Source organism: Orycteropus afer, unplaced genomic scaffold (assembly GCF_000298275.1).
Source record: "Orycteropus afer afer isolate SDZICR_OR568_19922 unplaced genomic scaffold, OryAfe1.0 scaffold00041, whole genome shotgun sequence".
Classification (NCBI taxonomy): domain Eukaryota; kingdom Metazoa; phylum Chordata; class Mammalia; order Tubulidentata; family Orycteropodidae; genus Orycteropus; species Orycteropus afer.
In genome coordinates, this window is record NW_006921628.1 from 5,076,461 (window position 1) to 5,099,799 (window position 23,339).

The 23,339-nt window shown below is 40.7% G+C and overlaps 1 protein-coding gene across 1 annotated transcript in view; it reads right to left on the reverse strand.

The window, feature by feature from the left end:
* Positions 1-23,339, reverse strand: part of ERC2 (ELKS/RAB6-interacting/CAST family member 2) — a 1,380,507-nt gene that overhangs the window by 927,631 nt on the left and 429,537 nt on the right. The window contains exon 3 of the mRNA XM_042780470.1: positions 12,578-12,652. Coding sequence (XP_042636404.1) covers positions 12,578-12,652 — 75 coding nt within the window. The remainder of the gene's footprint in view (positions 1-12,577; positions 12,653-23,339) is intronic.

A 23,339-nucleotide genomic window follows, 5' to 3' on the forward strand; every position in this document is an offset into this window, starting at 1 on the left:
TGGTTCAATGACAGATACATAGACCAATGGAATAGAATTGAGAACCCAGATATAGATCCATCGACCTACAGTCAGCTGATCTTTGACAAAGGCCGAGACAACGTGTACCAGCCCTCATGACCACAGCTGACTGGGATTCAAAGAAGTGGGACCCCATGGAATTTTTCATGGGTTCCAAGGGAAAAGGAGAGAAATGGCATGAGGAAATTGAAATTCCACCCCCTCTGAGGCTCGCCTAAATGTTATCATCAAAATTAAAACTGACCAACCCCGACCTCTGGGACTGCATCCTAATGGCCTCCCTGCTCCAGAATGGAGGCAGCACATTACCATGAGAGACTATACAGATGCAAAGCTGGTGGAACTGGCCACTAGATATCAGCAAAAAGGAAGGGAATCCATAGCCACCTGGATCCTATACTTGTGGGATACCAGAGATACAATCCTATGATTTACCATGGTTTAGTAGCAAGGGATTTAGAACACTAGAAGAAACCACAGGATCTTTTTCTATTCCATAACATTGATGATTTCATGCAAACTTGTAACTCTCTCTCCCTTTTGCAAGAAACTGTCCCCCAATTAATTAGTCATTTGAAAAACTGAACATTGGCCATCAACTTATCTAAGCTGCAGGATCCTAAATTGTTTGGCAAATTTTGGCATGTTGTGTGGTCAGGTAAAACAAACACAGTGCCTGCCATGGTCATTGATAAAATCCAACCATATCTTTTCCCTACCAAGGTTAAACAACTGCAAACATTCCTGGGTTTACTTGGGTATTAGAGACCCTTTATACTCCACCTAGTACAAATATTGTGCCCATTATACCACTTGGTAAAAAAAAAAAGGGATTGGGAACATGACCAAGAACAGGCTTTTCAAGCTGCTGAAGTAGCAGTACAACAAATACAGGCAGTAGGAGCCATAGAGCCTGGGTAACCTTGGGAATTGGATGTGACTAGTCGCCCTGAGGGCTTTGGCTTGATCTTAAGGCAAAGAAAACAGGGGAAGCGTAATCCTCTAGGCCTCTGGTCCCAGCTTTGGAAAGGAGCCGAACAGAGGTATAGCCCCTTGGAGAAACAACTGTGTACAGTTTATGGGAACTTACAGCATGTGGAAAACATTACTAAAGAAGCCCCCATTACGGTAAAGGCTCATTATCCCATTGGAGGATTGGTAAAAAAATTCAGCAAGCCACAATCATGGGTAGCCCAGGCAGGGCACATAACAAAGTGGCATGCCTACTTGCAACAACACAGTACACTTTCTATCAGCCTCTTAAGTGATGAATTACATTAAATTTAGGCCCCATTGTGTACATGGCAGAAGTTCCTAACTCTATTGTACTTGAAGCAGCAATGCCTCCGAGTAGCCATATAAAGCCCAGCTCAGGCCTCATTCCCAAGATTGCCTGTTATACAAACAGCTCTGTTTGAAGCAACCTGCCCTAATGGATGGTGGTGGCCATACAACCTGCCACAAACACACTGTGGTCAGACCAAGGAGAAGGGTAGAGTAACCAAAGGGCCAAGCTAAGAGCAGCATGGATGGTGCTTATGCACAAAAATAGCCCAATCGTCTTGTATACTGATAGCTGGGCAATGTACAAAGGACTTACTTTGTAGCTACAGGACTGGCAAAGCAAGGACTGGAACAAAGCCAGACACCCCTAATAGACCAAACAACTATGGGCTGGCATCTCGGTTACGACCCAAGGATTGGACATAACCGTTTATCATGTGTTAGCACATAGGCCTCTCACTCCCCCCAGGCAATGCTTAGGCTGACAAACTGACTTGTCTGTGTGCCTTCACCACCCACCTCCCTCAGGCCAAAATGTCTCAATGGTTACATAACAGATGAGGCACAAAGGACAAAGAACCTTGTGGACCATTGCCAACGGGATGGACATCCCCGTCACAATATCTCAAATTAAAGAAGCCTGTGATGACTGCCCCATTGTGCACTAGAAAGGAAAAAGTCCATTACAAGGGAGATGGAGTGTGTACTCCATGGCTCATCCCCCATCCAGCAGTGGCAGATCAACTATATAGGACCTCTGCCTGTGTGTGACGATTGCTGCTTTGCCCTGACCTGTGCAGACACTTGGTCTCTTGCAAGCATATCCATGTAAGCAGGCAATGCATTAGTCTACCATCCGGAGCCTCACCTGGCCGTGTGCCTCATATGGCACTCCTATAGACATCAACAGTGACCAAGGAAGCCACTTCATTGGCCATGAGGTACAAGATTGCGCAGACGTCAATGACATTACTTAGCACTTCTACCTGTCCTACAATCCCACTGCAGCAGGTCTCATTGAGAGAATGAATGGACTGCTAAAACAAGCTCTACAAAAAGAGACCCTCTCTCTGCAGCAACGGACCCAATGACTACCAGAAGCTATATGGTTTCAATGATTATAGGAGACAGGAGCATCCCAGTGCCCACCATCTGCTGACCCAAAGACCACAGAAGATAATATAAATACAATTTACAGCCACAGAAGACACCAACCAACCTTTTCCCTGCTGGTGGGCATGAAAACAATTATCCTCTTGCCTTTGCCACAGGACCGAGACCCAGGGGACCATGTGATTAAACTCCCCTGGAAATGGCAAATAGGACCTCAGTGATTTAGAGTGTCATCTCCCAAGGAAGCCATGCTTGAGGATGTTTTAACTGTAACACCTTGGCTACACTCAAAACCTCCTTATATTCTTAGAATTTACAATCCAGGACTCACTTGTTTAACAAAGGGAATTTATTTTCTAAGCATTTATATATTCCCCTACTAAAGTAGAAGGCCCTGTGGGTCAACAAGTTTAGTACCGTAAGCTTGGACAGAAACCATTACCAGGAATAATTTTAACTTCCTCTTCTACCACTGCTTGTGTTTTGCTAAACAATCATGACTTACTTATCTCAGTGCCTTTAAAAATCTCTTTCTTATTGTCCTTAGCATTATAGGTAATGTTTTTGCCAGTTGGGACATTATGATTGCAGAAATTAAAACCAATTGGACTGTTGGGTTTGCAGTGAGCTACCAACTTCTTCTACTGTGGGCCTCCTATGGAAACTGCACCCAGCTAACTACACTGCCTGGGCATGTTTATAAGACTGGCATAAGACATCAGGCAATGCAAACCCTTTTTTCTGCTATCTGACAATAAAATGTAGATGCTCTATCTGAACAGTTAAATTTTCACCCTTCTTGGCAGAAATTTCTTTAAGTATACTTGGTATTTTACTTTTCCTCCTTTTCTTTTTTTGCAGCCTCTATTATTGTTGTGGTTTGTGGTTGCAATGCTCCAATGCCCAAGTTCAAGGGGCAAAGTGGAAGAGAGGCATATAGATTGTACAGGCCATTTAAGGGTGCTGGGGTGTAGTGTATTTTATAGATCTTCAAACACCCTAAAATGGTTCATGCTCCACCATCCTAAACTTTATACTCCCTTTCTTTGGCTTCCTCTTCCTACATATTCCTGGGACAGCCAAGCTTGCAGTCACTGACACATCTTATTGGGAAGGAACATCTATTTGTGAACACCAACTTAAAGAAACTTATTGTTGGCTAGAACATTTTCCAGTACCCTTGGAAGGGAGCTGACCATCTGTACTGGCCACCAGAAAGACTAATCTGGCTTGTCACCTAAGTCCCCCTTGTGATTGCTCTACTACTGTATAAGTACTTACAGACTGGGAGGGGGGAGTGTGAACCCTCTTTGAAGCCAACTGGCTGCCATTGGATGCAGCACTCCTTTTCTGAAAGATCCTCTAATAAACTTGATGTCTTTTAGAGTGACTCTGGGTCAATTTTTCAGTCTCTCTGTGCAGTTATTCTGAGGCATCTGCCCTCTTGGGTCTGAACTCCAACAACTCCCACCAGATTACTGGGTTGTTGTTGTTGTTATGTGCCGTTGAATCAGACCTGACTCATAGCGACCCCTCCTTGGGTTTCCAAGACAGTATCACTACAGAAGTAGATTGCTCAACCTTTCTTCCAAGGAATGGCTGGTGGGTTTGAACCGCCAGCCTTCTGGATAACAGTCAATTTCCTTGGTACTATGCTACCAGAGCTCCCAGATTACTGGGTGGGACCATGCAAGTAAGGTGTATGGAACTCTAATGTGAGGATTAGTTAGTTTTGCTATGCTGCTGGGCTTAAAATGAGCCTTCCTAAAGCCAGAAAGGGGGGGGGGGCGTCTCATGGCCACCGAGAGAGAAGAACCAGAGTTGGAGTGGACTGTGTCCTTGGACTCAAGATCCCTGCACTGGACCTCCTTCACAGAAAGATGGCAGAGATGACCAGCTGAGACAACCAACTGAGGAAGAAGACAGAGTGGCAGGCTTTCCAGCCCAGGGAGTGAGAAAGCTGCATGCCTTTTGGCAGGAGGCTTGCTGGCAGAGTAGGGTGCACCTAAGTGTATCTATTGGCAAAGCTAAAAGAGCCTTCTAATGCTTGCCTGAACAGAGCAGATGGCCAGCCAAGAGGTCAAGGGCCAGAGAGGTGTGGCTGCGGGCACAGCATAGGGGAGACTGTCCTGGTTAAAAAACTGTATCCTGAGCATGTTCCTGAATCTGAATTTTAACCCGTTACTTCCCTAATAAACCCCATAATCATTGAGCACTATCTGTGACTTTTGTGTGGCCACTGAAATGAATTATTGAACCAGCAGAGTAGTAGTGAGTGCCGTGGGAAGGACAGTTGGTGTCAGAATTGGTAAAAAGGCTGGAGGGTGGTAGCATGTCTGGCCTCATAGGAATAAGCCTTGGGCTGTTGATGGTGACTCTATTTCCCCCTTGTGAGGTCGGAGGAGGTCAGAAGATGCTGCCCCCGTGCCATATCATCAATATTTCTATCATCACATATTTCAATACTATCAGTACTATCACCAACTATTTCAAGAACTGTCACATGGAAAAAGACTTCAAAGCAGAAAATCTGAGCCAATTAAACTTATAGGCAAGAACACTCCTGAGTTGTAAAAGAAATAACTTTCTTACATTTAGAGCTTTGTATAATTAAAATAGGTTTCCTAGGAAAGTAAAGAACTCTTCACTTGTACAACCACGTGCCAGCTTAATATACTTCATATGTAGGCATACATTAACACATACATACTCCAAGAGTTCTTGATTCATATTGGGCAATCCTACTTCCATAGTGATACTGCCTTGGAAACCCAAGGAGGGGTCGCTACAAGTCGGGGCCGACTCGACGGCAAACAACAACAACACTATTATTGCCTTGTCAGTCTTGTCCACTATTGCATCTCCAGCACAGAGCACAATGACTGACCTTGGTAGGATCTCCAGAAATATTTGTTGGGTGAAACAGTGCGTGAAAGAACGAATATAAGAGCAGTAAGGAAGGAGGAAGGGAGACAAATAGAAGTGTCTGCTTCTTTGGCTTTCCCTATGCTACACCCATTGATTCTGCCCACCATCCTACTCAAGGAGCTTTTTCTCTTTGGGGAAAATTATTAAGTGAAAGAACTGAAGCTATGACCCATTCAGAGGGTCTCAGCTCCTTCCTAGTTCTCACAGTGTGATTATCTCACTGTCCTCCATGCAATTCTGGAATTTAGAGAGATGGCTCTTAATTTTTATATAACAAAGTCAATGAACACAAAATAACTTCTTTGTGTGAGAATGGTTGTACAACATGAAGCACGTAATTGATGCCACTGAAATGTACACGTAGAAATTGTTGAACTGGTATATGTTTTGCTAAAGAGATTTTCAACAATTAAAAAAAGAAAAACTCCTTAGTGTAGGGTTCAATCTGAAAAACTTCAACCTAACAAAATCCACTGCAAGAGTGGAGGAAATGAAGTCTTCTTCAAAGCAAACAGTATTTTAGCTTAATCAGTAAAGAATGACTGCCTTAAGTATTATGCTTTTTTAAAGAATTATCTGTATCGAATCAAATTGACAACAACAACTCAAAAGGTTAAATAGGAAGCTGAGGGACCAATTAGCTTGTATTAATGGGGGGACAAAGAAAATGAAAATAGTTGCACAAATTGAAGAATGTCGATGTGAAAATGTTGTTGTTTTTGTTATGTGCCATTGAGTCGAACCCGACTCATAGCAACCCCTCCTTGGGTTTCCAAGCCAGTATCGCTACAGATTGCCCAACCTTCCTTCCAAGGAGTGGAAAAATAACTCGACTGCTTAATTTTCCTGAAAGTCCCACTACAATGCTGTGCACAAAATAGCTGCTCAGGAAACAGTGTTTGTGATTCAACTGTAAGACTTAACATTGGCACAAATTAAACAGATTAAGAACAGGAGTTACTGACTAGCATTTCAGTCAAACACTTAGCATAAAAGGCATAAGAAAAGTTAGCGCAAGAAAAAAAATCTCATCTTTTTTTTTTTTTAAATCTTACTTTCTTCTAAGTAACAGCCATATATCATCCAGAGCTAACATTTAACTTGTTATTTTGTTTTTCTGGTTATCATTTTTTTAAAAAATACATTATTTTGAAAAGTACGTATTTTCCATATATTTAAGGAAAAGAATCAAATGGGACAGTGTTGTTTTTATGTTTAAGTTGAAAGATGAAAAGATAAAGAAATTTCCAGAGGAAATAAATAAGCTTAAAAATAATGCTGGTATCCTAAATGTTTTATTGGTGTTGAAAAGGATGAGTTTTGCCTTAGAGCAAATTACAGTGTTGCATCTTTCCAAAAACATTTAATAGGCCACCCAGTTCTCATGAGCTGCATCTACCTCTTACCTGATGCCAACCGCAGTGTACCAAATTTCCAAAGTAAATGTTGAAAGAAAAAGCAGTTGAACCTACAGGGTATCCTCAGTTAAAACAAACAGAGGGGGAGGGGAAGGGAGAGTCAAGGGCTTTCAAGGAAAATCCTGTGTTCAAATCTCAGCTGCCAACCAACTGCAGTACCTTTAGCATACTGCTTACCCCCTCTAAACCACGACTTTCTCATCTGTGAAATGGGGATAATTATGCCTACTCATGGTCAAGTGCCTGGGCAGCATCTAGTCCCCCATTTGTGCCTAATAAATTTTAACCACTCCTGCTACTGGCTTGCCCATGTGGTACAAGTGGATCTGTTTTTATTATTGTTGCTGTTGGTATTTCTGTTAGTACTTTTAAAAGCCAGAAAACATGCAGGGACATATTCTTAAGACATAAAAGCCATTACAGCTGACTAAAAAAACTGAGCTTAGTATGAATTTCCTAAGAACATAGTATCCTGTGAGAAGAAATAATTCTTAATGCAGTGTTCAGATTTGAACAAGTAACAGTCCCAAAGATGAATGAAACAAACTGAAATGTGCCATGGAGCCAAAGATGACCTAGCAGTCTTTTCATGAAGACTGGGCTAGATCCTAAGAGTTGAATTAAGTTCACATGGAGTATTGTGTTGTGTTCAGTGGCCAGTACACCTAGATTTGGATTCAAACTCTCTCCCTTCCTAGCTGTGTGATACTGGGAAAAGTTGCCTAACCATGCTGAACCTCTGTTTCTTTCATCTATAAAATGGGAACAACAATAAAAAATAATAGTTATTACTTATCAAATTCTTACAATGTGCCAGGCACTTTTCTAAAGGCTTTTGTTGTCTATAATCTTTCTGTACAACAAGCCAGTTACGTGAACCCTATCATAACTCCTATTTTGAAATATGAGAAAACTAACATTTAACTTAGGTTGAGCAGCACCCAGCCTTCAGGCACAACTTTTTCACTAAACATAGTGACAGGTATCATTACAGGTCTACTTCCCATGTGCCAAGAATATACCTGGACACACATGCATCATTTCCCATAATGCTCACCCATAGGTAAGAATATCTCCTTTTCACAAAGGAGGGAATTCAGGAGTGGAGAGTTTAAGTAGAGGTAGGAGTGAAACACAAAACTCTAGCCCATTTTTGTTCCATATTTTCCTGCTTCAACTGAACTGCCTTGCTGCTCTGAGTTTGTGGTAGTTCGGTTTGTGTGTTATTCCCCATGATGAGACTGGCAAGTTATTATGTGCCTTAGGATAATCTTCTGTTTCCTAAGCATACTGTGAGAGTGTGAGTATGTGTGTGTGTTTTAGCAGCTAGTATTAATTACCCAACTCACATACCTAATTTTGTCTCATGTGTAGCCTACCATGTTCTGAAGCACACCAAACATTCTCCTCTGTGTAGATATCTGGTGACTCAGTCTACCTATTATTTTCTAGGAGAGGCCTCAGGAAGCAACTAACCTGTTTTGTGTCATGAAGAACAGCTAAGTATGCCCCATACTAAAGTACAAGCCCAGTCCCGCATTCAGGTGGATAACATCAAAAAATTAAGTGTCATTGGAGGTGGGAGAGGAATACAAGAAGATGTTGTTATGTGCCGTCGAGTTGGACCCAACTCATAGCAACCCCTCCTTGGGTTTCTGAGGCAGTATCACTACAGAAGTAGATTGCCCCATCTTCCTTCCAAGGAGTGGCTGGTCGGTTTGAACCGCCAGCCTTCTGGTTAGCAGTCAAGTGCCTTAGGCATTACGCTACCAGAGCTCCCACAAGAAGATGTAGTTCCCCTCAAAAATCAATCATTTTAAAGGTGTTCATCTGAGGTTCTGTTATGGTTTTAAATTTGCCAACATTTTGCGTTCAGAATGTTCCAGCTTTCCTCCCACCTCCATCCTATAGTTACCCTTCCTATGTCCTTCCTACCCATGCACTCCTGCCTGTCCAGGTTTCTCCCTGTGCAAATGCTGCCCTCCCCATGGTTGATTGTTTTACAGAGTGCATCTCCCTGGAGTAGCTGACAAGCTTATAGGCTCGATTGGTTGTTTTTTGTATTATTTTGAACACAATGTTCTCCCTGTCTTTTCCTTCTGTGATTATCGTAGTTGCTCCAGTCATCTTGCTCATTCAGAAAGGCAGGAAGAGGATGTTTGAAAATAGAACTCAGGAAGGAAACCAAGCAAGAGTTGGAGAGGAGAGGGGATCTGCTAACATCATTTGAGCCCCTGGATCAAGCTGTGCCTGAAGCAGTTTGTTTGTCTTTTTCCCCCCAGTTAAGCAACTCAGTAAATTGCCTTTTGGCTTTAGGTATTCTGAATTAGATTTCATTCATTTCAAAATTATAAGTAATGAGAAAAAATTGAGAAAATCTGACACATACTATCACTACTGTAATTACTTTTCTTTAAAAAAAAAAAAAAAAAAACCTGACATAGCTTTATGAATAAACCCAAGAAGTGGAACTTTTGAATGTTATGTTTCATTATGTCAGATTTGTAATACAAGTAGTTTACAAACAAACTCCTTCAAAATAACACTGGAAAAAAAAAAGCAAGAAAGAAAGAAAGCTTTTTAACTGCTCTTTTACTGATGTTCTCCATAAAAGTAGAAAAGAGGAACTTAGTAAAAAATTGTTAAACACAAAAGCAAAGTAGGAGAAGCATCACAACATTCCATAAGAAAAGTAATTTTTCCAAGAAACACACAATGCACCAAGTGCAAACCTGGGACATACCTGCCAAACCAAATCAGGATCAAAATTAAAAGTTGGCGCTTCCTGCAAGGAGATAAACCACAAGTAATTTTATTCATTTCACTTATTTGGTGTTCATTCAATGACTTTAGCCACCTGGTGGCAGTACATGTGATTTTTGTGAGGGTATTGTTCCTGGTTTTGATGTGAGCAGAGGAATCTCCCAAATAGTCACCGCAAAGAGACACAGTACACAACTCTAAAAGTTCAGGGGGTGTTGCACAGTAATCTATGAGAACTACCAGGCCTTGGTGCTTGCATTTAGGCAAGATTTTAACAAACACCTTTCGAGCATTGAAACAATGTATTTATGGAGAGACTATGGGGTAGGGGAAGTTCACCTTCAATTTCTCTAAAAAGAAAAGGGCAGTAGGGATAATCTATAAATCCTTACTATTCATGTTATCCCCCTGAAACTACAGAACAAACATCTCTAGAAAATCTCCTGTTAACTTCAGATTTTACCAAAGTACTAGATGATGCTGACCCAAAGGGGTTTAGGTTAAAACTCAAAGGTGTCTCAAGTTCCACCCACTAGGTCTAAGGGTCAGATCAATTTGGTAGTCAACTCTGTTGTTGTTGTTAAGTGCCATCAAGTCAATTCATAGCAACCCAATGCAATGGAGTAGAACTGCCCCACAGGGTTTTCTAGGCTGCAGTATTTACAGGAGCAGATTGCCAGGTCTTTCCTCTGCAGAGCCACTGATGGGTTCAAACCACCAAACCTTAGGTTAGCAGCCAAGTGCTTAACTATTGTGCCACCAGGGCTTCTTAGTCAATCCTAAAATTTGTAAAATAGGGATTTCCAGTATTCTCCCCAATTTTCACAGGTACCTATCCTACAAAATCAGATAAGGTAACAACCTACATCACAAGCAACACACGGTTCAAGGAGATGACCAACTACCAGCTGCTTCTGTAATTCAATTTAGGGATGCTGAATGTAGATGCTAATGGACCCAGACTTCACTGACAAACCAGAAGGCAGCACTTTCATCAGTTAATAAGCTTCCCAAATGACCAAAGAAAAACTCCAGGCTCAGTTCCCTGACAAATAGATTGATCTTCATTTGTCCTAAAATTATGTTTTATCTCTATAAAACATCATTGTACATCATAGGCATGCATAAAAGGAAAAGTCTAGGCTTAATTTACTGATAATGTGTTCATGTGAGTTTGCCCTAAAAATCATGTTTTTTATGCCTTTCCATATAGATAACCTAAATAAGTATTTCTATTTACTTTTCAAATAAAATATATGATGATAGGACTAGTAAACTAAACCAAACATTTTCTGCTTTAAAAAAAAAAAAGACCAAAAAAAATATATATATACCAATTTTCCTTTTACGGACACTTTACCAAAATATCATCCACTGAACCAGGAAGGATCCATCTTTCCAGATCTCTCCAAAGATTCCTGAAATTCAATCCTTTGTTGAAAAAATAAAATGATAATTTCAATATAGTTTTTAGGTGCATCCTATTCTCCATTACAATTTGCACTGGGATGGGTGGAAGAGGGACTAAATGACCCTTTGCAAAAAAAACGAAAAAAAAATCAAGTGTTCTGTCCTTTCTTTTTCCTCACTCTCACTCTGATTTTGTTTGAATTTTTTGTTTGCTTGAACCCTCAACTAAGTTTTAGGTTTGGTTCCAATGTGAAATAAGGACGAAATCTCAGTTATAAAGCATTGCCACCCAGTGTAGAATTTTAAGTTTCTTTTACAAATAAGTAACAATTACACACATTTAAAACAATTTATGAGCTAGGATTAAAAAAAAAAAAAAAATTATCCCATTGTTATTTGGTCCCTTTGATGACATTCTTGAAACCAGTAAATGCATTATGCGAGTACTGTAAATGCATTATGCAAGTACTTTAACTCATATAGCCCAATTTGAGAGACATATAGTTTAAAGCAAATGTTCCACATCATTTCCACAGAAAATCCACTTGGAAGAAAACATTCCCATTGACTAAGGGGGAAAAAAAAAATCCCATGTCAGAATTGTACATGCCAAGCATTCAGTGGCTTGTAGCAGTCTCTTTTTCTTTAAGACTTGGGAATTTTTTGGCAGACAATTCAAAATTATGTGCTACAAGAAAGACAGAAAAATTATTATCCTATCTGCAAGCCTCAGAATCCTCTCATAGGTCAATGATGACCAGCAAACTTTCTCAGTGTTAACCTGCAAGCATGGAATTTCCAGATTGCAAACAACTCCATTATGAGATTTTTTCTTAATGCAACAATTTAAATCAATAATAATTTATTCTTAAGATAAACACTACCATTTGTTTCCTCTGGTAAAAGCTGAAAGTAAAAAAAAAAAACCCTTCAAATTTCTAGGTATTGACAAAGCAACTAAGTTTTATTTGGATCTGATTCTTAGTCATAGATGGTAGCTTGGTCATCATTATTTGCTTCATTATTCTTTAAATGCCATAAATCTATCCAGGAGGTAGTTTTGTATTCTTTTTAAATGCTCTATCTCTATGCCTTCACAGCTAAAAAGGATACTGTGTGAGTATTTAATAGATTATTATTTCTTCCAGACTTGGTTAGGAAAAAACTCTATTATTCTTTTAAAAATAAGTTTTGCTAATAGCATAATTTTAATTATTTAACAACTCCATTGTCTGGAGAAGTTCCTTTGCCAAAGTCTAGCTTTTGAAAGGTGTCTTTTCATTGTAATGTGAATGGGGTAGGGGGGATAATTCCAGTATTAGAAATTTACTTTTAAAACACAAGTAAAACCTGCCTTTGATTGAAGGCATTGGCCAGGCTCCTGAAATTAACCCAGCTCTTTTCAGTCAAAGGATACTTGAGCCCTTACTCTTCTACCCACAAAAGGCACCCTAATTTAAAGGGCCATTAAATTAAATGCACCTAGCAAAGCAAAAAGATCCAAGAACAAAAGCACCCAGGAGTATGCCTAGAGAGAAATGAAAGGTCCCTTTCACGTGTTTATGTGTTAAGTTAGGCACTGTCAAGTTCAAACAAACTCGGAGGCACAGCTGTTTTTGACAAATGTGCACAGCTCCTACCTTCATTTCAATGACAGTCTGGAGAGCCTTCGTCTTGGCTGGTTCCTGCTGAAGTTGGCTTCTTCGGTGCAGTTCCTGGGGAGGAACACGATAGAAATAAGCCTGCCGGTTCATTCTTCTGTTACACCATGCCCCTTACACAGGTACACTGCAGCCCACAGGATCAAGACTCCTCATGCACCAACATAAACAAGCCACAGGTGCTTCTTCCCCCCACACTCTTTAGCATCCCTCCTGCCTGGAGCCTGCGTGCGGGTGAAAAGCTCCTGGCACATGCGCTATTTCTGAAAGTTCCATCAATAATTAATGTCAACTGTGACAAAGCCAGCAAGTAATTATAGTCCAAATACTGTTCAACACTGGGGCTGATGCCCAGCCATCAAATCATAATTTGCTAAATTACATTACTCTGTGCTCCTAATACAAACAGAGCAAGAAAACAGAGGAAAGAAAATGACTAACGTGGTTGCAAATCCACCGTACGCATGGCATTTTGCTCTGGAGGTAGGTTTGCAATGAGCAATTTAAAACCTTTGCAGTACAACTGTGTCACTTTTGGGAGTAAAATAATCTGATGAAACCCTGTGAGTCTCTTGCTTTCTAATTTACGATTTCGGTCCTTGTTCAAAATTACATCTGTGAGTGTACTCATGATGCCAAGAAATTAAAATTGGCATTAATATCAACAGTGCTAGGAAAGAGACAATGTTTAAAGCCAGATGTGGTCCCAAGAACTTCCGGAATATGCTGGACATTTCTTTAGGTGAAAAAAACAGCATAATCACTATGCTAAGCTTTAAGTTTCACTTTTTGCATGACTTCTCAGCTCTGACAAGACTTTGAAAAGTTGTCTCAGCAAAACAGAAGTGAAATATGTAACTTATTCAATTCACTCTTCAATTTTCTTAATAATTATTGGTCTTATGGAAGCAGTCAATGATAGGAGTAAACAAAAGTACCGCTGACAAAAGTATTCACCCACGGAATAATTCCAGTAAAATTTATTTCTGCCACCAGAAAAGATATTTTATATTCACCATGGAATAGCTGACCTTCAGGCATTGCATTCCATCATACCACATAAATTTAAAAAACAACAACAAACTCAATGGCAGGTAGATAAAATGACCAACATAATTCCAACTTTTTCTAAGTAAGGGCATTTAAAAATAACTCTACTTCCATCACTATCATCAACTCTCATCACCATTTATAAAGATGGTATATACTGATGTATAAAATGTCAGAAAAATAGAATCCCACAATAAAAGACAGCACTTCTCAAGAAAAGCAAGCAGGTAATCTTTTTTCCACATCCTGAAACATTTTTCTTATCTGCCATCAACCAAAGAAGTCTTGGTCATGGACTATGGTGTATTTGTCCAGGGACCAACCCAGGAAATCATCACTATAGGTCTCGAAAGGGGGGGGGGGATGGAAGGTGGGGAGGGGTCCTAGAAGCATATTTTCTCCTTAGAGTCATCACTGGCAGAAATCCACAAACCTATGGGAAACCACTTCTCAATCTCTGATTTGAGATGTGTGCTTCTTTCTAGCTATGACAATTCTTTGCTGTAACTTAGGACACACTACCTAACATATCCTTGTAAGGGATGAAGTTAAGTATCACTGAATCTGTTTTACGAATAGAGAAACAGAAAGAGATCCCATGTCCTTTTGGAAACAATGGACTGTGGTGAACTGGCAACACCTAGATAAGGCAGAAATTTTCTGAAGGAACCCTGGGCAACTTCTCATTAAAAACAAATGGTCTTGAAAGCAGCTATCATTTATTGGGCAACCACAGTGTTCCTGGGACTGACTGACTTTGTCTCTTTCAAGCATCAACACCTCTCTATGAGCAAAATGACACAGGGGTGAGTTCAGTTAGGTGCTGGTAATCGTTAACAAGCAGCACCCACCATGGCCAACTTCGAGCTACCTCCATGGAGTCACTCAGTGAGGAATAGGGAAGAAATGTGCAGTAACCTCATTGCACAGCATTCCCAGCATAAAGACACACACTTAAATAACCCCAAGAGATAATAGTAACATGTAGTGCAAAAACTTACAAAGTGGTGAGTTTTAACATAATTTTAAATTGTGAATTTGTATATTTGTTACATTAGTTGTTAAAACCAGTTTCCAACATTCTGCTTTCATGGGCCAGTATAATCCAGTGCCGTATAACATTGGGTGAATGCCCTAAGATTTCAATCTCCCCAAGAAGCTACTTACTTAGTTGTCATAATGTGTGAGGACATTACTTCCAAGATTTTTGGAGTTTATAAAATGTCACCATATAGAGGAGAAACTGGAAAGTGTTAGAGTTGCACCTTAGCAAGTAGTAGAAGGAAGACATTTTCACAGGTCACCAATCCGATCCCAGATAGCATCAAAGCCTCTTAACAAAAAAAAGCTAAGAATGAAATTCATGATTTCATTAAGTCCAGTTCAAGAATCAAAACCATACTACAATTGGAGAAGATAGCTTAGGTTTGTAGAAAACAAATAGAAATAATCAAGAAACAACTAAGGAATACAGAGAAAATAAAAACCATGGGGAAAGTCATGTGCTATTGTAATTTCTGCCAAACATGAAAATATTTCTAAGGGCAAACATGCAATAAAAATAGCTGAACTTTTAACAAAAGCTTTGCACAAATGAACACAGAGTTCTTGTTTCTGTAATTATACAAATTATATTATAAACGAGCTCAAAATCCAACGTACCCTGTTTCGCTCCCTGAATAAAATTAAATCTCCATTTACCCAAGAATTGTAATTTTCACATCTAACTATACTATTTTTCACTCCTGGCTTCGTAGTTTCTGAGGATCACCTTAAATTCTAGTACGTCAGGTAAGTGAGCATTGTAATTTGCAGGGAGATTCCACAGACATCTCAAAGGCTCATCTCAGTTCACCCATCTCTCTGAGATTTAGAACGTTTACAATACTCTCGCTGACTAAGGCAGAGATATACAGCTTCCCACTAAAGACTGCTCCTCTTCATAGGGTAAAGTTGTTTCTGGAAACCCTGTCTCCCACCTGCCACCATCCTTGTATCTAGAAAGTGGCCATGTGACTTATTTCTGGTCAGTGAGACTTTCAGATCCAGCCCATAAAAGTCTTCCACCTGGTTGTCTTAGTTATCTAATGCTGCTATAACAGAAATGCCATAACTGGGTGGCTTTAACAAACAGACATTTATTTTCTCAATTTCGGAGGCTACAAGTCTGAATTCAGGGCGCTGGCTGTAAGGGAAGGCTTTCTCTCTCTGTTGGCTCTGGAAGAAGGTCCTTGTCTCTTCTAGGTTTCTCTTCCTGGGAGATTTTCAAGTAGCTTGGCATCTCTCTTTCCTCATCTCTGCTTCTAGCTTTTACTTAAACTCATTCATATCTCAAAAGAGATTGACTGAAGATACACCTTATACTAATCTTTCCTCATTAACATAACAAAAACAACCCATTCTCAATTGAGATTATAAACACAGGCATAGAGGTTAAGATTCACAACACAAACTTTTTGGAGACACAATTCAATACATAACACCAGTCCTCAACTCTCCCTCTTTTCCTATATGTTGGCTGGAAGTAAAGGACTCTTAGACCCAAGTCAGCAGCAGTCCCAAGATAAACAGTTGCCATAGAGTTGGCCCTGACTCCTAGCCACCCTGACTCATGATGACCCCACACATATCAGAGTAGAATGTGCTCCATAGGATTTTCAATAGCTAATTTTTCAGAAGTAGATCACCAAGCTTGTCTTCCAAGGCACCTCTGGGTAGTCTTGAACCTCCCACCTTTCCATTAGCAAGCAGCACAGTGTTAACTGTTTGCACTACCCAGGAGTTCCTGAAAGACCATGAGAAAAGGCTGCTGAACACCCACATTGAATGGTGCAGTGAATGAAAATAAACTTCTATTAGGTGAATTTTGAGCTTTCAGGGTTTATTTGTAGATACCTTAGTCCTCTCAGTCTTAAGTACTACAATGGCTTCAAGCAAAAATAATACTCACTTAATTAGTCCTGTATTGTTTGTTGCTTTTGAATCATAAAAGTGATTTTAATGTGATTGTTCTGGTTACCTAGTGCCACTCTGACAAGAAATATACCACAAACGGGATGGCCTTAACAAACAGTTTATTCTTACAATTTGGAGGCTTTAAGTCCAAGTTCAAAGTGCCAGGCTCTAGGGGATGGGTGAAAGCCCCTCAACCTTGGGGTCCAGCTCTGCCTCCTGCTACTGGCCCACTGGAGCTAGAGGCATTTCTTCACTCAGACAGCTGCTGGCTGCTGAGGCTGAGAAGCCCCAAGGTTGACAAGTAAAAAGGCACAGTCCCAATGTTACCAAACCACATGGCAGGCCATTAACTTAAGTCCATTGTAAGTCCCAAAGTCGGCAGAGCATAGCAAGCTGCTGAGCAACAATACAGCTACATGCACAGTGCAAGTGTGCCAAAAGCTAGAGACCATTCCCAAGATTTCTCCTTATATACAGGAAGCAGACCACATCCCAAAGGCAGCTACTCAGCTGCTTGTGGTTGATCCCACCATGGAGTTGATTGCCAGTCTCATCATGGGGAATAACTACCACCAGCTGCCCAGCCACTCAACCAGGCCCAGCCAAGTTGACATACAAACAACCATCACAGTGATTGCTTGCCAAATTTTTCTAAACTGTCAGTAAGATGGGTTGGTTGCATGATGCCTCTACTATCCCTAATCAACTAAGACCACACTCATTATGCACTGCTCTTAAAATAATAATAATAATAATAAAAACCCAAAAGAATTTCCCCAGGAGCATTTGGTATTCTCTCACATAGGGATGGTGAGTACAAGATTCAACTTACTCTGGTGGTTTTAAAAATGACAGCATGAAACCATTAACTGCATGGTACTTAAGCTTTTCTGAGTCATAGGTCTCTGGGAGAATCAGATAGAAGCTGTGGATTCTCTCCAGCAGTGGGCACAAAAAAACAAGACAATGTGTGCCATTTAAGCTGGTTCACAGGGCCCAGTCCCACACTTTGGTAATCCATCTTTGAAACAGACTGTAGGCGAAGAACTCCTCATGGAGAGAGAAGAGCACCATACTGGGAGTCAGGAGCCTGCAGTGCCAGCCTGAGACCTTGGGCACGCCCCTTCGCCTCTCTGATCTGCAGAATAAGGGAGCTTTTATGAGTAACTTGCTAATGGTCCTTCTAGCTCTGAGAACATCTGGATTTTAATAGGCAGCTGGCTCTGAAATGCTCATCTCTGGCTGGTATTTCTAGTCACCCCATTATCAGTTTTAAAAGCAGAAGAGAAATAAAAGCAGAAAATTGGCAGCATCACAAAATTTAATATCTTACTGTGATACTGATCCCCAGGTTATATATTTTCCTATAATTTTATGACTAGGTTGGTATTAACACATCTTAGACTGCTAGCTCCTCTGGGTGATCAACAAGGAAATGTAGCAAGAACCTAGAATTTCAGGCAAGAAATCTCAAGAGGCTCACTGGAATGATGCCTTTAGTACTTAATAAGAGTCTAGAGTCTAGTGAGTTAATCTGAAGAGACATGAGCTTCCAAGAGGAGCCTGGAAGAATCATATTCAGACACACACACTCTCATCATATACTTCTTATAGTAGTAAAAATAAGGTCACATTTAACTCTTTCCAAAGATAATTGCAACTTTTACCTGGTATTTCCCCCATCTTATTCTAATTTTCCCCCTACTTATCTATTACTGTGTAACAAACCATCCCAAACCTGGTGGTGTCAAACAATCACCATTTTTTTATGCTCTTGAATGCTGGGTCAAGGCTTTAGACAGGATATGAGGAGGACGGCTCATCTCCATGATGCCTGGAGCTGGAACAGCTGGGGCCATTAGATCCACTCCCAAGATGACTTCTTCACTCATATATCTCTTGTGTCTTGGCTGCAATGACTTGAAGGCCAGGCTTATCTGAGACTATCAACCTAAGGCCTCCATGTGGTCTCTCTGTGTGGTTTGGGCTTCCTCACAGCATGGCAGCCTCAGGGTAATCTGAATTCTTACATTTAGGCCTAAGACTCTTTTTTTTTTTTTTTTTGCTTTTTATTAGGATTTGGGTGAAGATTTACAGAGTAAATTCACTTTTCATACAGCAATTCACATATACTTTGTCTCATGTCATTGACCACCTAAGACTCTTAAGAGCAAGTAATCCAGAAAACAAGGCAGAAGCTGCATGACCTTTTACTACATAACCTCAGAGCCCCATGCTGTCACTTCTGCCACGCTTTATTTAAAGAATATCCTCCTCATGTTGTTGTTGTTGTTGTTGTTGTTATGTGCCGTCGAGTCGGACCGACTCATAGCCTGTTTAAATCCCTGACCCAGAATTCAAGAGCAAAAAAAAAAAACATGGTGGTTGTTTGACCCACGAAGTTTGGGATGGTTTGTTACACAGTAGTAGATAACCAGAATAAGAGGGGGAAAAGACCAGGTAAAAGTCACAATTATCTTTGGAAAGCGTTAAATTTGACCTTATTTTGACTACTGTAAGAAGTATATGGTGAGTGTGTGTCTGAATGTGATTCAGACATATTTAAAGAAGTAATGAGCCTACTCAGATTCCAGGGAGGAGCAGCAAAGAAGTCAGGTTTTAAAACTGTCACTCTTATGGACCCAGACTAATTGGTGAGAGCAACAAGGAAGTAAAACCTTAATCTCAAATATCACATCAGTTTTAAAATATGGAAGATTCAAACATTCAATTAATAGTTTGTGTGGTGGTTATGTTTTTGTGTCAACTTGGCTAGGCCTGGTTGAGTGGCTGGGCAGCTGGATGTAGCACTCCCCATGATGAGACTGGTAATCAACTCCATGGTGGAATCTACTGTGAGCAACTGAGTAGCTGCCTTTGGGTATGTGGTCTGCTTCCCATATTGCTTGCAGCAGCTTTGGAAAGGGTCTCTAGCTTATGGCACGCTTGGATCCTGCATGTAGCTGAGTCGTTGTTCAACAGCCTGCCATGCTCTGCTGACCTTGGGACTTACAATGGATTTGAATTAATGGCCTCCATGCGGTTTGGTAACATTGGGACTGTGCCATTTTATTGGTTGACTTTGGGCTTGTTAGCCTCAGCGGCCAGTAGCTGCCTGAGTGAAGAGATGCCTCTAGCTTCAGTGGGCTGAGAGCAAGAGGCAGAACTGAAGGTCAAGGTCGACGGGCTTTCACACAGCCCCTAGAGCCTGGCACTTTGAACTTGGACTTAAACTCTCCAAACTGTGAGAAAATAAACTCCTGTTTGTTAAGGCCATCCCATTTGTGGTATATTTCTGTCAGAGTGGCACTAGGTAACCAGAACAGTCTGAAACAAGGATGCAGTAGTGAACCTAACAGATAAAGTCTTCTTCAGATTTTCATTCTAGGTACCAATGGGGATGAAGGCAGAATAATTTTGTAAAATGGTGGGAGTAATAGTATAGTAATAGTGTCAGAAGCTGTCTAATTTCTAGGGCAATAATGTGAATCGAGATCAACCCATGGCTGATCCTATGAGGTAGAGGTCACTCCACTCTCCAATATTTTACCCATTCTGACACCAGCTATCCCTCCCATGACACTCTACATTTCTTCTGGATTCAATAAGCCATTTCACATACCACATGTTTTGGTTCTCTGGTGCTGCTACAAAAGACATACCACAAGTGGATGACTTTAACAAACAGGGATTTATTCTCTTACAGTTTAAGAGGCTAGAAGTCTGAGTTCAAAGTGCCAGTTCTAGGGTCTGGGTGAAGGCCCCTTGACCTTGGGCTTCAGCTCTGCCTCTTACTCCTGGCCCACTGAAGCTAGAGGTTTCTCTTTACTCTGGTAGATGCTGGCTGCTGAAGCTGACAAACCCAAAGTAGACAAACAAAATGGCACAGTCCCAAGATTATAAAGCAACATGGCAGGCCACTAGTTCATGCCTAGAAACAGTCCCAAGATAGGTAGGCAACATGGCAGGCTGCTGAATGAAAGCTCAGTTCCACACAAAGCCCGGGCATGCTGAAAATCTTAAGACCTTTCTCAAAATATCTTCTTATGTACTGGAAACAGATCATATCTCTAAGGCAACTGCTCAGCTGCTCACAGTAGATTCCACCATGGAGTTGATTACCAGTCTCATCATGGGGAATAACTATATCCTGCTGCCCAGTCACTCAAAACCAGGCCCAGCCAAGTTGATAAATAACCTTAACTACCACACCATACTTAGTTAAGTGGTTTATTAAGGAATAGGGTACAAGTCAGAATCAGAATCAACTCAGGATCAGGATCAGGATCAGGAAGCATGTAGGCAAAGGCTTCCTTCTTCAGTTCAGGATAGCTCTCTCAGCTCCTCTCAACCATGCAGGCCTTATATCCACCCCTTCAGGACAGGCTCCTCTTCCCACCCACCACCCCGCAAGTCTGACACTGTCAGCTCTGCCACTGGTCTCTTTCTGGTCCTGTTACCACTAGATCTCCCATTGAGTCTCTTCTGGGCCTCTTGATATCTTCAGTTTCATAGCCCTTGACCCATGATTACAACTCTTTTAGGAGGTTCCTTCCCTCCTCTATACTACTGCTTTCTTCTTTTCTCCTTTTTTTTTCCTGTTTAATTCTGTCTGAAAACCCTCTGTGGAGTTGGCTGGTTATATACACAATTCTTTATAATTTTTAAGGCACGGCCCCTCCCAGCAGGGGGCTGGGGAGCACAAACTGATGAATCCTTTCTTAATAGGCCACAAGCACTACATGGTAGGCTACACATGGTTCACTTGCATAATCTGTGAGGTGCATATTAATCACAAAACAGGCCGCAGCCTGGGACCAGACTAAAAGTACCATACCACAAGTTGTTTACAACTTTATCCAGGTAATGTCAATCAACCTGGACTAAAGTAACAAACCCTTTGGGCTAGAAAACTAGGACAAAGATAACTTCTCAGGGTTTAAGGGGAAAACTTCTCAAGATATTTTTTCAAAGAATCAAGGCAAAAGGCCAAATAAAGGAACTCATAGATACTAAAACAGTTTGCCATAAGTGCTATAATGATAAACAAGTGAGGAAGGTGGAACACAGTGTGCTGCGGAGGAGCAGTAAATTGCAATTTAAATACTGTGGCCAGAGAAGGCTTCACAAAAAAGTGACATTTGAGCAAAGATCTAAAAGGAACAAGGGAATAGGTTGTGCAGATATTCTGGGCAGAGGAAATGACAAATGTAAATGCCTGGTTGGAGCACAGTAAAGGAAAGGGAAAGTTATAGGTCAGAGAAGTGCTGGATGGAGGGTTATGGGAACATTAGTTCCTATACATGGAGTCCTACACATGGAGTCCAGTGTGGGGCACTGCTTTTACTCTGAGCAAAATGAGAAGCCACTGGAAAGTTCTGAGCAAAGGCAAACCATAACACAATCCAAGCAGGAACTGAAGGTGTTACTCCACCTGCTGTAGTGAAGTAGGCCTTGAAGTAACAGAGTAAACTGGAAAACCCCAGTGAAAGTTAAAGCCTTAGACCAGGGTGGCAGAGTGCACGGGGGTTTGGAGTTTGGATGTATTTTGAAGATAAGGCTGACTTGACTTTCTGATAGATTGCCTGAGGACTAAAGAAAGAGAGAAGTCAAGGTTGGATTCAAGGCTTTTTTCTTTTTGTTAACCTTGACAGCAGGAAAAATGGAAGCGGATTACCAAATAGGGAAGATTGAGAAAAGGATGAGGGAGAGCAGCATAGAAACCAAGAATTAGGTTTTGCATTTGTGAAGTTTTCCATGGTAGACGAATAAACAACATCATGACAAATAGAAAATATTGAGGTTGTCAAGGATTTCATTTTACTTGGATCCATAATGAACACCTATGGAAGCAGGAGTCAAGAAAACAAATGACATATTGAATTGGGTAAATCTGCTGCAAAAGAGCTCTTTAAAGTGTTACAAAACAAAGATGTAACTTTGAAGACTATAACACCAAGCCAAGCCATGGTATTTTCAATCACCTCCTATCCATGTGAAAGCTGGATGATAAATAAAGATGATCAAAAATGAATTGATGCCTTTGAATTATGGTGTCGGTAAAGAATACTGGATACATGGACAGCCAGAAGAATGAAAAAAAAATCTGTCTTGGAAGAAGTAGAGTAAGAATGCTCCTTATAAGGGAAGATGATGAGACTTTGTTTCACGTATTTTAGACATGTTACCAGGAGGGACCAGTCCCTAAAGAAGGACATCATGCTTGATAAAATAGAGTGTCAGTGAAAAAGAGGAAAACTAAGAGTTACTTACAAGCACTCTTCTAAGCACTTTATAAATACGAACTTGTTCAACCTTCACAACAACCCCCTAGAAGTCTGTACTATTATTATCTCCATTTGCACCCAAGGAAATGGAAGCATAGAGAAGTTAGTAACTCGCCCAAGAAAATATAACAAATTGTACACTTGGGATCACCCCCAGGCAGTCAGACTCCAGTGTCTCAGCTCCTAACCATCAAGCTGTACTGCTGATATTTCATACTTGGAGTGCTTCAAGTGGCTTCTTGAAAGGCTGGCTTCATATGGCTTCTTCCATTGTTGTCACTTACCTGTTTCTCCTTTGATTCAGGATTCTATATCCCATTTATTTCTTCAATACTTGAAAAGTTAAATAAACTTACAGAGCTCAACACAGCCTTATCATTCAATCCAGCAATTGTACTCCTATTTACCCAATGAGTTGAAAATGTATGTCCATTAAAAAAAAAAAAACC